Raw genomic sequence first — 16,630 nt, forward strand, 5'->3', positions numbered from 1 at the left:
GCAGCTTAGAAATCCCCCAGCCTCCATCCAATGGTCTCAGGGGCTTCAGATTCGTGTTCAATTGTCCCGTGGGAATGTGCATCACAGGGGAGGGTTGGGCTCCGGCTGCGATGCTCCTTGGAGTCTGAACTTTTGTGTTTTGCAGCTGGAAAAGGGCGTGTGAGTTTGAGCCATTGGGTGGGAGGGGCTTGCAAGATTCAGATTCATTCACTGGTTTCCAACTAAAACTGAGACTGCTCATAAAAAAACTCGCTTCCCTCCACCTCTCCTTGGAAAATGGCTCCTTAAATCGGCAGCCAGGATTTATCCCCTTTCATTTTAATATATAAATTCCCATGCCCCAAAGACTCTGTGTCCCTGCTAACTCCCCCTCTCGTCAGGCAGCTGTGGTCCCGAGCCATCAGGTCTGAATTTCCTGGAAAGGAAACACGCCCATTTGCAGGCGCAAAAGAGAGAAAGAAAGCGAAACCAACTCTCTCTTCCTGGCGAGGCAGCAGCCATGGCTGCTTCTGGGGGTCCCGTGCAGGATCTCTGCGAGGAAGCCACTTGCCCCATCTGCCTGGAGTATTTCAGGGATCCGGTGATCATCCCGGAGTGCGGGCACAACTTCTGCCGATCCTGCCTGATCCAGTGCTGGGGGGAATCCGAGGGAGAGGCTTCCTGCCCTCAGTGCAAGGAAATCATTCTGCACAGGACCCTCATCCCCAATCGGCCGCTGGCAAATGTTGTGGAAAAACTTACAGTCGGGAAACCCCGTCTTCAAGGTGAAAAGGAGCCCAAAGGAAAGGGGAGGGTCTGCGAGAAGCACCAGGAGCCCCTGAAGCTCTTCTGCAAGGAGGACCAAAGCCCCATCTGTGTGGTGTGTAATGTATCCAAGGAGCACAAAAGCCACGAGGTGATTCCTCTGGAGGAGGCGTCCCAGGAGTACAAGGTAGGAAAACACTCTGGGTTTCCTTTGGGGATGGTGAGGGTGAAAGAGATACAGAGAAGGGGGTCTTGCAAGAAAACGCTTTAATGTATTCTCCCCTCCGCCAGCCAAAGAGTCACTCGCCAGCAAGAGCTTTTGTGCAGCCTTCTAAAAACTAAACTTCGGAAACTCTGTTCAATAAACATTTCTTTTTTCCTTTCTGGGCATTACAGTGCCCCTAATGTCCCCCTGCAGGAGTAACTCACCCCCAGTTCATCTTCTGGAAGCAGCTCCCTTAGGCAAGGGCTGGAGGGAGGAGCAATGGAGGAGGCAGGGATAGAATCACAGAATGGTGGAGTTGGAAGGGACCCGGAGGGCCATCTAGTCCAACCCCCCACAATGCAGGAATTCTGCCCATAGCTGTCCCTGGTTGGGCTCGAACCACCAACCTTCTGGTTGACAGCCAGACACACTGACCCATTGCGCCACAGGATCCCTGGATGACGAAGGCAAAGACCACAGTCTTTGGGGCAGGGAGCAAGCATATGATTCAACTTTCCTGTTATTATGAATTCCAACAAAGAAAAAAGCAAGCAAACTTCGATTTTGATTTAATTTCAGGATCAGATCAGCAGCTGCCTAGACAATGTGAGGAAGGAGAGAGAGAAAATTCTGGTGTTTAAAGCAAATGCAGAAAAGGAGAGTCAAGACCTGCTTGTAAGCATGATTGTTTCTTTTAAGGTCTTCTGTGGGGGAAATGAATATGGAATAGAGAAAGTGGTTTCTTTTTGAACAGCCCTATCTCCCACAGAGCATGAAAGACAATTTAAAGGAGGGGGTGGGCTTGTAAGTTTTTATGAAGCTCTTTCTCTGCTGAATATGTCAGAAGTGGCCTTCCAAGGGAATTCAGATAACTGGCCTCTTCATCCTTTAACAGCAGACTAGATGCCTGATTTTGGCCCACTCTTCTCTTCTTTCAACCTCTTTGCTGCAGAAACAAACAGGTGCAGAGAGGGAAAAGATGGTGGCTGAGTTCAGGCGACTGCGCCAGTTTCTGGAAGAACAGGAGAAACGTATTCTGGCCCAGATGGCAGAAGTGGAGAAGGAGATTGCAGCCAAAAGGGAGGAGCAGCTGGCCAGACTCTCCAGGAAAGTCTCCTCTCTTGACAGCCTCATCCGGGAGATGGAGGAGAAGCTTCAGGAACCAGCCAGTGAACTCCTGCAGGTGAGGCCTCATCCTGATGCGAGAGGGTGGAGTGGGCTGTTTCAAACAGGCGTTTCTTAGTCGTTGTCATCGTCGTCCCCCCCCCCCAAAAAAAAAAAATGCTGCTGGAAAGAAAACAGTACATGAAGGGTGAAAGGCTTGAGTCCTGGGGTCGCAGAAGGGACTCTGGTAGATCAAACCCCAGGCCCCTTCATTCTAGCATCGTGTTCTCGCATTGGCCAACCAGAGGTCACTGGGAAGTCTAAAAAACAGCAGTGCTCTCCAAACCTGTGATTCCCAGAAGCTGGTACTCAGCTGCTTAGCATTTATAACTGAGTGGAGAAATGGCTCCACTGATATCCATCCTTCCTTCTTTCTTTCTTTCTTTCTTTCTTTCTTTCTTTCTTTCTTTCTTTCCAGGATATTGGAAGCTTCTTGCAGAGGTAAGTGATGAAAAGCCCCTGCCTTATTATGTTGCTAGAAAAATTCTTTTGAGAGGAACTCACTCCCCAGTTCCTCCTTCCAGAGATAGCTTTAGGACTCCATCCTCCATTTCACAAAATCACAGACAAAAACAGGGACACATTTTCATAGTCATTTGTAGCTATTGGTCTCATCTACAATCATAGGAAGGAAGCCATTCCTCATTCCCCTCTATTACATATTACTCCCTTTTCCCTGATTGATTCATTTACTGTGTAATAATTACAGAAAAGGGAGGACATCCCAAAGGTGCTTGTAAATATCTTCACTATAACTTACCCTTAAATATTTGACATATTTGACTAACCAGATGTCAGTGCGAAACCCGCAATCAGGATCCAACCCCAGAGGACACTCCCCTCCTGTGGTTCAGAGGCACCACTGCCTTTGACCCAGCTATCGTGGCCAATAAGTGTTGAGAGCTTTGTTCTCCAAATGACTTCAATATATATTTTTTTTAAATCTTCCATGTTTAGAAAATACAGCTTTAATTTCTAATATTTCTCCCTACTTTAAATGTAACCACAGGACTAAAAAGTATTAATAACTATAATCATTTGAAATGCTTCGCTAAAACTGATGCAGTTCTAGATCTTTTTCTAAGGACCTTGTATTGTTAATTTTTCTTCTAAAGAATTCATCTGCATACATTCAGTCTTATCTCCATATATTCCCTTCCATGTACTATGGAAGCAGGTGTGTGTCGGGTTTCCTTCAACTTCTTAGATGCTTTCTAGATCCATCCATCAGCTAGATGCTCCTTTTTGCCATAGGAAGAACCCTGCTCCCAAGTTTTCATGATATTTCCATGGTGCCTTTATCATCAGGATGAGACCCCTGCCTTGTCAGAAAGCTCCTTGCATTGGAAGGATGTTGGCTTGACTTTGTTTTTCTCCTCCCAGGTCTCAGGAGAAGGAGAACTTAGAGGATCCTCCTGTGGCTTTTCCTCCTGACCTGAAGTTTAGGATCTGGGACTTCAGAGATATAAATCCCTTCCTGGAGGGTGTCATGAAGCAGTTCAGAGGTAATGAAGAAGGGCTGTAAGGATTCTATACTAGATGTTTCAAAGTGTTCATGAAAGTGTCCAGGTCATATGTTATATTAGCAATGCCAGGATATTGAAAGGTTTATGTATTTATCCTCTTTCAATATCCTGATGCCAACCTTTCATATACAGTGGTGCCTCGCAAGACGAAATTAATCCGTTCCGTGAGGCTCTTCGTATAGCGGTTTCTTTGTCTTGCAAAGCAAGCCCATTGACAGCTTAGTGGATTAGCGCTATTAGTGGCTTAGGAAAAGGGGGGGAAAGGGGAAAAAACCCGCAGGAACTCGCAAGACATTTCGTCTTGTGAAGCATGCCCATAGGGAAATTCGTTTTGCGAAGCGCCTCCAAAACGGAAAACCCTTTCGTCTAGCGGGTTTTCCGTCTTGCGAGGCGTTCGTCTTGCGGGGCACCACTGTACACATGACTCACAACTTACGCTAATTTTACTTTACACAATCACAGCTTGATGGGGATCACAAATAAATAAATAGGAAGTGGGGAGGAAACAATTACTTGTTGGGATGTGGAGGCTCTCGTGAGAAATGGTGCTCTTAATGTTTGATTTTTTTACTATGTTTCAATACATTGGTACCTCGGGTTAAGTACTTAATTCGTTCCGGAGGCCCGTACTTAACCTGAAACTGTTCTTAACCTGAAGCACCACTTTAGCTAATGGGGTCTCCTGCTGCTGCCGTGCCGCCGGAGCACGATTTCTGTTCTCATCCTGAAGCAAAGTTCTTAACCTGAAGCACTATTTCTGGGTTAGCAGAGTCTGAGGTACCACTGTATTTGCTGTGAGCCGCGCAGAGTGACTGGGCAGGGTATAATAATTATTATTATTCTTACATCTCCTCAAGATTGTTGCTGATGGGGAGATCTTCTGGGGGTTCTGCTCCTCCTCTAAGGTCTGAGCAGGCCTGAATCTTGACATCGCCCCTGCCCTGGCTTATGCAGGGATAGTCAGCATGGTGGGTTTTAGACATTTTAAATGGCAACTCCCATAAGCTCCAGCTGGCATGGCCGATGCTTAGGGATGATGGGAACTGTAGTCCACAATGCCTAAAGTTCACCACTCTGGCTTCCCCAGCTATAATTGCATGAGCAATTATGATGGTGTGATGCTAAATATCTGTTCCCTTTTCTTCACCAGACACTGTGGAATCTGGACTTGAGCTGCAAAAAGGTAAATTTCAGGGTCGAATAGTGGCACAATTTTATCCCCCACCCCCCAGTTAGCAGTTTCCACATCTGCCTTACAGGTTTTCTGTCACTTTCAGGAAGTGATAAATTAGGTTGGTAAAGGTAAAGGACCCTTGACAGTTAAGTCCAGTCGCAAATGACTTTGGGGTTGCGGCACTCATCTCGCTTTACACGCCAAGGGAGCCGCTGTTTGTCCGCAGACAGTTTTTTCAGGTCCTGTGGCCAGCATGACTAACCCACTTCTGGTGCAACGGAACACCGAAACCAGAGCAGCACGTGGAAAACGCCGTTTACCTTCCCGCAGGAGCGGTACCTATTTATCTACTTGCACTTTTTGGCATGCTTTCAAACTGCTAGGTTGGCAGGAACTGGGACTGAGCAACGGGAGCTCACCCCGTCATGGGGATTCGAACCGCCGACCTTCTGATAGGCAAGCCCAAGAGGTTCAGTGGTTTAGACCACAGCACCCCCCATGTCCCTTACTTAGGTTGTTACACTCTCCCAATTCACATTTTAAAAGGGCATCAGATGTCAATCAGCCAAAGGCCTGGTTAAAGAGGAATGTTTTTGCCTGGCACCTAAATGTGTACAACAAAGGCGCCAGGCCTTCATTAAAATGATCTTTTGAAGGATATCAAGGATATCATTGGGGGAGAATGCATTTTTGCCCTATTTGATTTTCATTACCAATATCAATGAGAAGAGCAGACCTTCAACATTCCCAACAGGCAAGTCAACTGTCTGGCATCTGCAGAGAGAGGCAGCCTGCCTGACAACGTCTGCTCATCAAAACAGAGCCCCCCTGATTCGCTCTTGGAGCCCCAAGAAGGTCATTTCACTCAGAGAGAGTCAAGGGAGACTAGTCGCTTTCATAAGCAGCAGAGCATAGAGACAGTTTTATGGGTGTCAGTGTTTTCCCTTTTTATAAACTGCCTGGAAAGGTGGGGTAAAACATCCTTTAAATACATAACTGAACTTGGGTGCTTGCCATGAGAAGGGTGTGTTCTCTGCTGTGGCCTGCTGCCAGATTTACCTGCCATTTCAAGCATGGTGTGTCATGTGGTGTGAGGGAAAAGATTGAGCTGTGAATCAGGGAGTCTCTGCTTTGATGAGTAAAGAGGCCACTCTCAGCCTCAGTCCTCCCATCTGAAAAATGGGCATAATAAAGTTGACCTTACTTACAGGGCTGGTGTAAGGTTTCTGTGCACAGTGATTTCATTACCAGAAAATAGGAGGGTTCCTTTTGATGGCACGACTCCCCCAAAACTATACAGATGTTTCAATAATTATTATTAAGAACTTGTGGAGCATCCTAGTCCTGAACACCATTAACTGAGTCCCTGTTCATTTCAGAGGGAATTACGTTACTGTCTAAAGCAAAGTCAGCTCCCCAGTTGATGTGGTTCCTCTTTTCTTTCCTCCTCTGCCACCACAGAAAACATAATTTTGGATCCAGACACAGCAAATCCCTGGCTCATCCTGTCTGAGGATCGAAAGAGTGTGAGAGAGGGAGGAGTGCGTCAAGACCTGCCAGACAACCCTGAGAGATTTGACATACATAGCTATGTACTGGGATGTGAGGGTTTCACATCAGGCCGACATTTCTGGGAAGTCGTTGTGGGGAGCAAGGGGGAATGGGCCGTGGGGGTGGCCAGAAAGTCTGTGAAGAGGAAGGGCAAGTTCTCTTTTGGTCCTAGTGAAGGGATCTGGGGTATGGGAAAGTGGGGCGGTAGGTACAAGTTCTGCTTCCCCCGTAAGGAGCCCGAGAGGATCCGAGTGGCCCTGAACTGTGAAGGGGGATGGGTGTCCTTTTACGATGCTGATACAGCAGCCCTTCTCCAGTCATACTCAGCAGCCTCCTTCTCAGGAGAAACCTTCCAGCCCTTGTTTTCTGTGTCTGCCAAAGGCCACTTAGCACTCTCTGAGGATAGAGACAGACAAGCAGATACATATCACCACATCTTCAATCTAAGTTCTCTCTTATCTCAGAGGCACTAAAGGAGCAGCTGTATTGGCAAAAGAGTGATAGACTGACCCGAGTGTCCATCATGGTGCAACTCTTTTTTTCTCAGGCCACTTCTGTAAATGGTGCCAATTGGTTGAGTCTCCTGTCAGTCCTGAAACCTGCCTGTTGTCTTTCCCTCATGGTCTCCCTTGGGAATCAGCTGCTTCACTTGGTGCAGGAGGGGCAAAGAAGCAGACTAATAATGAACACAAAATCACCCCTACCCTCATGCCTGTTCTGATGTAGTACTTTTTCCAGCCTCCCAAAAGTCAGTGAAGTCTGACTTACAGCTTTCTATGGAGAATACACTCATCACTTCTGAATAAAATTCTGAATAGGCATCGCTTAAAACTTCCCTCAGCCTCCGTCCTGTTTTCCGTTTCCCTTTCCCTCCCCCAAGACCTTCACTGGCTGTGGAGATGCAAGAACCAATATCCCTTCTTCTTTGCTGCTGCTCAGGGAAGCTTATGCGGCATTTCAGTAAAATCTCTATATCCAAAGTGGCCCAAAATCTGCACGCAGCTTAGTTACACGATCCCTGCCTTGCATGCTTCGTCAAAACAAAAATATCAAGATGGCGCAAGGCTTGGAAGTAACACTCAGAAGGGGCCATGCGATATCTCACAAGAGCCTCCAGAGGGCAGAAAGCAAAGCAAAGGGCTTAAACTCTTTTGGCCCTGGGTTTTCCTCCGCCTTCCTTTCTGCCCTCTAGGAAGGTTGCAGAAGGCATTTCTGGGGGTCCTCCTGCCTTTATGTGATTTTGCCTTTGAATGCAGACCCCCCAGAACATAACCCTCATGCAGGTTTCAGGCCTCATGTAACAAACAATGAGGAGCCACCGACAGAAGCTCTGAGTAGAGAACAGAGACAATCTAGGGAATTTCGGGGGGGTAGATTCCCATGTATACAATTATTTTCTCTTAGGGGCTTTGTAGTGAACAGGCAGATCTACACAGATCTCTCTGCAATGAGCAGGAACCAAGCAGTTATGGATCCATAAGGGTCTTTATGGGAGAAGGTCTGTGAGATAACTGCATCCCATGGGACCAGGCAGGTTCCAACTCAAGGAGCTGGTTTGCCTACCTCGCATTATCCATTAAAACTTCCAGTCCTGACTCGCATTATTCCAGTCTCAGAAGAATAATTTAATTTTATTATTTATACCCCGCCCATCTGGCTTGGTTTCCCCAGCCGCTCTGGGCAGCTTACAGCACATATAAAAACACAGTAAAACGTCAAACATTAAGAACTTCCCGATACAGGGCTGTCTTCAGATGTCTCCAGAACGCTGTGTAGTTGTTTATCTGATATCTGATGGGAGGGCGTTCCACAGGAACCTACAGTGAATTCATTCTCACCTCATGCATGCACAGTAGACATTGTAGTTCCCACGTCTAGCGACCCAACGGCACATCAATGCAGCTGTCTCTCACAAACACAGAGCACTTTTCCAGCTTTGGTTAAAAGCTCACCTGCCCAATTCACAATGAATTCAAGTGGGAGCATTAAGATCTCGGGACTATTTGTCCCACCCTCCAAAGACATTGGCGTGGGCTGTCCCTTCTCTCTGTCCCCTTCCCGCAATGGAACTTGTTCCCAAATAAATATGCTTAGAGCCACAGCCTTAAAGGAAATCCAGGTACTTCAAGCTGCTTCACAGAGGTCTGTCCCTCACTGGACGACGGCAGGTCTCATGGAGGCTTGTGATGAATCAGTCGCCACAAGAGCCACTTGCACAGCACCCCTGACTCCATGCTTCCCTGTGGAGTCAGTTTGTGTGTTAAGCTGCCAGGCATTGAGCACTGAGGAAGCGTGTGAGGAACACGCGTGTGTGCAAACAGCCCTCAAGACAACGACCGAGCCAGCTCTTGGCTTCAACAGGACTGCCAGATAAGCTTTTGCTGAGAAATGCTCCTGGGGGACAAAGCCAAACTTCCCCCAAAAAAGCAGAACTTCAAGGCCACCCTGCCTAGAAAGCCCACACTCTGGCCTGCAGGAGGCTTCCCCAGGTAAGGAAGCTCAAGGTAGAAATTCCTTTGATCAGACACCTAGATTTCATTTATTGGTTGCTCAGGAGGGAAGATTCACTGCCAAGACAGCGTAGAGGCTGTCATTTGATACAACGGCTCGCTCCCAGATTCTGTATATACAAATGCATATACAGTGGTACCTCAGGTTACATACGCTTCAGGTTACAGACTCCGCTAACCCAGAAATAGTGCTTCAGGTTAAGAACTTTGCTTCAGGATGAGAACAGAAATCATGCTCTGGCGGCACAGTGGCAGCAGGAGACCCCATTAGCTAAAGTGGTGCTTCAGGTTAAGAACAGTTTCAGGTTAAGTACGGACCTCCAGAACGAATTAAGTACTTAACCTGAGGTACCACTGTACAGTGGAACCTTGAGTTACGTATTGTCCTCCTTGCGAATGCTTCGGGTAACGAGCTCCGCTAACCCAGAAGTAGTTGCTCCTGGTAGCAAACTATGCCCCTGGGTGCAAGGAGGCCCCATTAGCGAAAGCACGGCCTCAGGTTAAGAACGGTTTCAGGTTAAGAATGGATCTCCAGAACGAATTAAGTTCATAACCAGAGGTACCACTGTATTATATTTACCCAGGTTTTGAACCTTCTTTCATATGGTGGTTCATGTGGTCAATTAAATCTGTTCTGACTAGACAACCAGGGGTGTCTTACCCACACACACTAGTGGCGCAGGGTGCCAAGTTCTGGAGGGCACCAGGCGAAAGTCTGGGGAACACCGAATGAGTGAGCGAGGGTGAGGGTGCTGTTCCTGCTGAGCATCGGCTCCCTTTTAGCCTGCAGGCGCCAAATTCTGCAGGGCGCCAGAAGGCTAAAATGGGAAAAACTGAGCCGATGCTCAGCGGGAGCGGTACACACGCCTTTGCTCGGCGCAGGCCTGCTCGCTTGGTGTGCTCACTCGCCCAACGGGTTGAGGTGGATCACCTTGCCGCCCTTGTCTGCCTCTGCCATGCTGCGCCGAAGCAGTACCCACTCAGAGCCTCCGCCTGCCGTGGGGCACGAAGCAGCCAGCTGAATCCGGAGGCGCCTCCACCTCTTCCCTGCCGGAGGAGCCACCCTCCAGCTGCTGAGGCTTCCTCCGCTTCTGCTGGTGTTCCCTCCCTAAATAAAGGGTTGACAAGTCTGGGAAATGGGGTGGATATGGATATGGATGCAATGCAGCTGCAAACTGCTAGCTTGAGAGGTAAACATGATGGGAATGTTGGGACTGTTCCGTGGGAATCAGAGGGGCAGTCTATTCACAGTGCGAAGCACCGGAATTAGCTCAGAATGTAATATGAGCTCTTCCGTTTATTCCTATCCAGGAAGTGTTTGTTACTATACTGCTGGTGTTTGAAGAGAGCAGTCATGTTTTTGTAACGCTGCAAAGACAGAAATAAAGGCATGTAAATACGATTCTGTCTATCTTTTTCCCCTGCCCGGGGGGGGGGGGAGCAGGAAAGAGGGGTGTGTTCTTCTCACGTTTGAGAAGAATCGCCGATCGAGACCTTGCCTGCGCCTGCTGGGGAATGCAGCCAGGGAGGTCATCAGGGAATCAAGCCGGGTGCCTACGATTGTTTCCAGTTCCTCTGATAAAAGGCTTGATATCCCAACACTTTGCACCACACGCCGGATACGCTTAAAACAGCCCTGTAAAAAGGTAAAGGGACCCCTGACCATTAGGTCCAGTCGTGGCTGACTCTGGGGTTGCAGCGCTCATCTCGCTTTATTGGCCGAGGGAGCCGGCGTACAGCTTCCGGGTCATGTGGCCAACATGACTAAGCCGCTTCTGGCGAAACAGAGCAGCGCATGGAAACGCCGTTTACCTTCCCGCCAACCTTCTGATCAGCAAGCCCTAGGTTCTGGTTTAACCCACAGCGCCACCCGTGTCCCCCCAAAAAAGTGTCCCCCCAAAAATGGCCCTGTAGACAACCCCAATTGCTTTGTCCCCACACTCACTTATTTTGCCCCCTTCCATAGACTAGAACCTCCAACCAATCATAACCTATTATTTCTCAGACCTTTCAAAATGATGCAGGCTCTGCCCAAAAATATAAAAAGCATTTGCCTCTCTTTCTCTTCCCACTCATTCATCAGTTAAAGGTGGGTGGGGGACATTATGTCATTGGTGTTAGATCAAGGACTGCATGTTTAGCATGCAAACTATTAACCTATGAGTAGGGCACACTTTGGGACACGGGTGGCGCTGTAGGTTAAACCACAGAGCCTAGGACTTGCCGATCAGAAGGTCGGTGGTTCGAATCCCCGCGATGGGGTGAGCTCCCATTGTTCAGTCCCAGCTCCTGCCAACCTAGCAGTTCGAAAACATGTCAAAGTGCAAGTAGATAAATAGGTACCACTCCGGCAGGAAGGTAAACAGCGTTTCCGTGCGCTGCTCTGGTTCGCCAGAAGTGGCTTAGTCATGCTGGCCACATGACCTGGAAGCTGTACACCGGCTCCCTCGGCCAATAAAGCGAGATGAGCACTGCAACACCAGACTCATAGGGCACACTTTGGGACGTGGGTGGCGCTGTAGGTTAAACCACAGAGCCTAGGGCTTGATGATCAGAAGTTTGGCAGTTCGAATCCCCACAACGGCCAATAAAGCAAGATGAGCACCACAACCCCAGAGTCGTCCACGACTGGACCTAATGGTCAGGGGTCCCTTTACCTTTTCCTTTTCCTTTACCTTTACCTTTACCTTAGGGCACACTTTTAAAGTAATAAAATAATAATAATACCCCAACCATCCGCTGGGTTTCCTCATCCACTCTGGGTGACTTACAGCACATCTAAAACATAATAAAAACATCAAGCATTACAAACCTCCCAAAACAGGAGGTTTTTCCTATGGAAAGGCACCAAAATTAGGAGTGTTACAGCATTTGGCACATACAAGAACTTTAGCTCACAGCCTACGAAGGAGAGAATCGTATTCCTGTCCACTTTTGCCACATTTTCTATAACTCTAATTGTACCTCCCCACCACTCACCTTTTTCCAAAGAGGGCCTGAGTTTGTTTTTCCAGGCATCGGCCCACTTGTCAGCCTCGGTCTCTGGGATCCCCTCCGTCATGTCACCCTCGAGCCCTTCTGCACATGGCAAAATTAATCGGAATCCCACAAAATCCAGTGTGAAGAGACGTCCTTCCTTTTCCCTGCCCTGGCTCTCCCTCCTTTCAGCTTCACTGGGTCTTCATAGCAGATTAAAAAGGACCCAGTCATTTTTTGATTATGAAGGAAACAATTTTCTCATATTGCTAAAAATGCCGTGCAATCTCAGTCTTCTCCTGGCGGGGGCAGTGTTTTTTCACATTATCAGTGAGGCTGGCGATTTTGTCCAAAATCACTAAAAATAGGCACCGTGATGGAGAGTTGGGCTGCTTCTCCTCTTTACATTGAGGCTAAGAGCTGGAGATGGAGCAATTTGGGAAAATGGAGTTAGGGGAAATGGAGGAAATGGAGGAAATGGAGTTAGGTTTTCAAAGTAGTCTGAGGCTCATGTGAAGTTAGGGGAAAACAACTTCACTTCTCTCCAGCTCTCACTGGAAATGGTTCCTTAAACGAGCAGCCGCCAAGAGCATTCCTTTTTAAATAAAGAAATTACTGTATTTTTCGCTCTATAAGACGCACCAGACCACAAGACGCACCTAGTTTTTGGAGGAGGAAAACAAAAAAACCCCACCATTCTGAATCCCAGAAGCCAGAACAGCAAGAGGGATCGCTGCGCAGTGAAAGCAGTGATTCCTCTTGCTGTTCTGGCTTCTGGGATAGCTGTGCAGCCTGCATTCGCTCCATAAGACACGCACACATTTCCCCTTACTTTTTACGAGGGAAAAAGTGAGTCTTATGGAGCAAAAAATACTTTCCTGCTCTCACTGGAAATGGTTCCTTAAACGAGCAGCCACCAAGAGCATTCCTTTTAAAATAAAGGAATTCATTTCCTCTACACGAAAGAGGCTCTCTGCTCCAGCTAACTTCCCAGCTCCACATCAGCAGAGATCAGGACGCATTGAGTCTGAATTTCCTGGAAGGGAAACAGGCACATTTGCAGAAGGAAAAGTGAAAACGAAACCAACTTCTCTCCCTGGGGCGGTGGCCATGGCTGCTTCTGGGAGTCCTGTCGTGGATCTCTGCGAGGAAGCCACTTGCTCCATCTGCCTGGAGTATTTCCAAGATCCAGTGATCATCGCAGAGTGCGGGCACAACTTCTGCCGATCCTGCCTGACCCAGTATTGGGGGAAATCCGAGGGAGAGGCTTCCTGCCCTCAGTGCAGGAAAAGAGTGGAGCAAGGCAGCATCAGGCGAAACCTGCAGCTAGCAAATGTTGTGGAAATAACTAAGAAACTCAGCCTTCTGGGCAGAAAAGAGGAGGCAGAAGGAAAGGGGAGAGTTTGTGAGAAGCACCAGGAGCCCCTGAAGCTGTTCTGCAAGGAGGATGAAGCCCCCATCTGCCTGGTTTGTGACAGAGCCAAGGAGCACAAAAGCCACGAGGCGGTTCCTATAGAGGAGGCGTCCCAGGAGTACAAGGTAGGAAAACACTCTGGATCAGTGGCGTAGCGTTCCATGCTGGTGCCCGGGGCATGCCGAACCCCATGGGGACAAGTTGTGCCAGTGGAGCGACCCCCAGTAACTGGGGCTAAGAGGGGAGGCATTGTGCCGCCTGCTCGGCCATGCAGTGGGGAGCTTGGCCAACCAACGTGGCCCATGCTGCCTTTCTTTGAGGGGTGCAAGTCTCACGGTGCACTGCGAGCCCAGCACCGCTTTCTGAGATTTGCAAAAGCTGTGTGTGTGTGGCTGGCAGGGTGCGAGCCTGCTGAGTCCTTCAGATGGAAGACGTTGCGCGAAGGACGCAACAGCTCACGACAGGCGCCCCCCAGGCTGGCCCATGCTACGCCTCTGCTCTGGATTTGCTCGGGGGATGGAATAGCTGTAGGCAAGCCAGGCCTGCAAGATCACAGAATCTTAAGAGTTGGAAGGTACCCAAGGGTCATCTAGTCCAACCCCCTGCAAAACAGGAATGATGCCAAGATACTCTTGAAATAATGCATTCTCCCCACTCCCTCTAGCAGGAGCATTTGTGCAGCCCTGTGAAACTTCTGAAAACACTAATTAATAAACGTTTCATCATCTTTCGAGGGGTTAATTTCCCTCTATCTCCCCTTGCAGCATATTTGAGTCACTCCCCACAGTTCTTCCTCTGGAAGCAGCTCCCAGTGAAATCTCCTAGAACTGGAAGGTGGGGCAAGGCAGGGGGCAGGAATGAAGGGGAACCTCCGGAAGGAGCCGGGAATGTGGGGCAGGGAGCAAGCATAGGATTCAGTTGCCTGATATTACTAAAACGCTCGAAAAAGCAACCCAGCTGGGATTTTGTTTTCTTTTCAGGATCAGATCAGCAGATGCCTAGACAATGTGAGGAAGGAGAGAAAGAAAATTCTGATGTTTAAAGCAGATGCAGAAAAGGAAAGCCAAGACCTGCTTGTAAGCATCACTGTTATTTGAAGGTGAAAAAGTGCTGTAGTCTTAAATCTCTCTAAAATGTCAGACATGCCCTTCCAAGTGAATTCTGGTATCTGGCCTCTTCATCCTGCAACATTATGCCTGATAGTGGCCTGCTGTTCTCTTCCTTTTTCTGTTTTTGCTGCTGCAGAAGCAAATGGAAGCAGAGAAGGGGAAGTTGGTGGCTGAGATCAGGCGACTGCGCCAGTTTCTGGAAGAACAAGAGAAACGTATTCTGGCCCAGATGGCAGAAGTGGAGAAGGAGATTGCAAAGAAAAGGGAGGAGCACCTGGCCAGACTCTTGGGGGAACTCTCCTCTCTTGACAGCCTCATCCGGGAGATGGAGAAGAAGCTTCAGGAACCAGCGAGTGAACTCCTGCAGGTCAGGCCTCATCCTGATGCAAGAGGGTGGAGTGTGCTGCTTCAGACTACAGTGGTACCTCGGGTTACTTACGCTTCAGGTTACAGACGCTTCAGGTTACAGACTCCACTAACCCAGAAATAGTACCTTAGGTTAAGAACTTTGCTTCAGGATGAGAACAGAAATCGTGCGGCGGCAGTGGGAGGCCCCATTAGCTAAAGTGGAGCTTCAGGTTAAGAACAGTTTCAGGTTAAGAACGGACCTCCGGAAAGAATTAAGTACGTAACCTGAGGTACCCCTGTACAAGCATTTCTTAATCCTTCCCCACATAAAAATACTGTTGTCAGAGAAACAAGCAGTACATGAATGCTAAAAGGTGTCAGCCCTGGCACAGGAGCCAACTCTGAGGGGCTGAGGTCCCTTGACACCACAATGAAATATTTGAGAGGACCACCCCCCCCCCAATAATGGACATTTGTTTTGAAATGGGGTGTGTATACTGTATCTTGTGATTGATTATGTGGGACGGAGCTTACCTGCCCACCCCCCAATATTTTTACTACATCAAACCACAGGCCCTTTCTGTCCTGCTTCCTGTTCTTCCATTGGCCAACCAGAGGTCTCTGGGAAACCCACAAGCCAATAGAACTCTGTATTCAATTAACCTTTACTCAGAGTAGACTATCTTAGGTTCATTAATTTCAGTGTGTCTGAGTAAAAGCTAGTTGAAAACAACCGATACTGCCTCCAACACAAGCATTCCAAATTGGCACTGCAACATCTTTTCATTCAGATGCTGTCTTGGGTCCAGCCAGAGAGGGGGTGACCTATTATATTATCATCATTATTATTAAAATAAGTTTGTGTACCACCCAATACCCACAAGTCTCAGGGTGGTTCATAGGATATGACTGAGTGTGGGATGTACATAACAGTGAACTGATTAGTTGCATGTGAACACGGAACCAGCATGCGCTGCAGGGCAAAATGGCAAATCAAGGAGGTGGGATTGAATCTCTCAGGTGTTTGGATGACTTGGTCAAAAGAGAAGAAAGGGACCTTTTATTCGTCATCACTGGAATGGCTGACTTTTGCCATCTGATGGTTATTCCAAATTACATGGCACTGCATATTTTATTGGGGGTCTTTTGTGCTTGGCTAACCTCTCACCACTTCAGCTGCTTAGTATTTATAACTGACCGCAGCACTCTCTGCAGAAATGGCTCCATGGATATCTTTTTCTTTCTTTCCTTCCAGGATATCAGAAGCTTCTTGCAGAGGTAAGTGATGGAAAACCCGTCTTATTCTGATGCTACAAAAGTTCCTGTTTAACGGGTGAGAACCTCACTCTCCAGTTCCTCCTTCCTGAAATAGTTTAGGGCTCCATCGTCCATTTCACAAGGTTTAAATTTCACAAGATTGAGAGTAAGAACCTCACTCTCCAGTTCCTCCTTCCAGAGATAGCTTAGGACTCCATCGTCCATTTCACAAAATCACAGACAAAAATAGGGACACATTTGGTCTCATCTACAATCATGGGAAGGAAGCCATTCCTCGTTCCTCTCCATTGCATATTTCTGAAGGCTTTTCTTTGTGATGGATTCATTTACTTTGCAACTGATACAAAAAGAGGGGAACACTCCAAAGGTACTTGTAAATATCTTCACTATAACTTACCCTTAAATATCCAGTGTATTTCTGGCTTCTGCAGGTTCTTCCTCAGACATAAGAATGTGAGAAAGGCCCTGCTGGATCAGGCCAGTGGCCATCTAGTCCAGCATTTACTTTTCACAGTGCTTAACCAGAAGCCTGTGGGAAACCCGTGATCAGGATCCGAGCCCCAGAGGACACTCCCCTCCTGTGGTTCAGAGGCACCACTGCCTTTGACTCAGCCATCGTGAAGAGTAGGCG

At 48.0% G+C, this 16,630-nt stretch overlaps 2 protein-coding genes across 2 annotated transcripts in view; both read left to right on the forward strand.

Moving 5' to 3' along the window:
• Positions 1–436: 436 nt before the first annotated feature.
• On the forward strand, positions 437–7,199 carry LOC307208675 (zinc finger protein RFP-like). Its single transcript, XM_079963527.1, has 7 exons — positions 437–931; positions 1,529–1,624; positions 1,902–2,132; positions 2,532–2,554; positions 3,497–3,618; positions 4,790–4,822; positions 6,275–7,199. The coding sequence occupies exons 1-7, from the start codon at positions 500–502 to the stop codon at positions 6,835–6,837; spliced, it is 1,500 nt and encodes a 499-aa protein (XP_079819653.1). The 5' UTR covers positions 437–499; the 3' UTR covers positions 6,838–7,199.
• A 5,530-nt stretch (positions 7,200–12,729) lies between these two features.
• LOC307210940 (uncharacterized protein) overlaps positions 12,730–16,630 on the forward strand; it is a 66,041-nt gene continuing 62,140 nt past the window's right edge. The window contains exons 1-4 of the mRNA XM_079967144.1: positions 12,730–13,389; positions 14,245–14,340; positions 14,510–14,740; positions 15,977–15,999. Of these exons, the coding sequence (XP_079823270.1) occupies positions 12,961–13,389; positions 14,245–14,340; positions 14,510–14,740; positions 15,977–15,999 (779 nt within the window). The 5' untranslated portion in view covers positions 12,730–12,960. The remainder of the gene's footprint in view (positions 13,390–14,244; positions 14,341–14,509; positions 14,741–15,976; positions 16,000–16,630) is intronic.

The sequence above is a fragment of the Podarcis cretensis genome (assembly GCF_951804945.1).
Source record: "Podarcis cretensis genome assembly, chromosome: 2".
Classification (NCBI taxonomy): domain Eukaryota; kingdom Metazoa; phylum Chordata; class Lepidosauria; order Squamata; family Lacertidae; genus Podarcis; species Podarcis cretensis.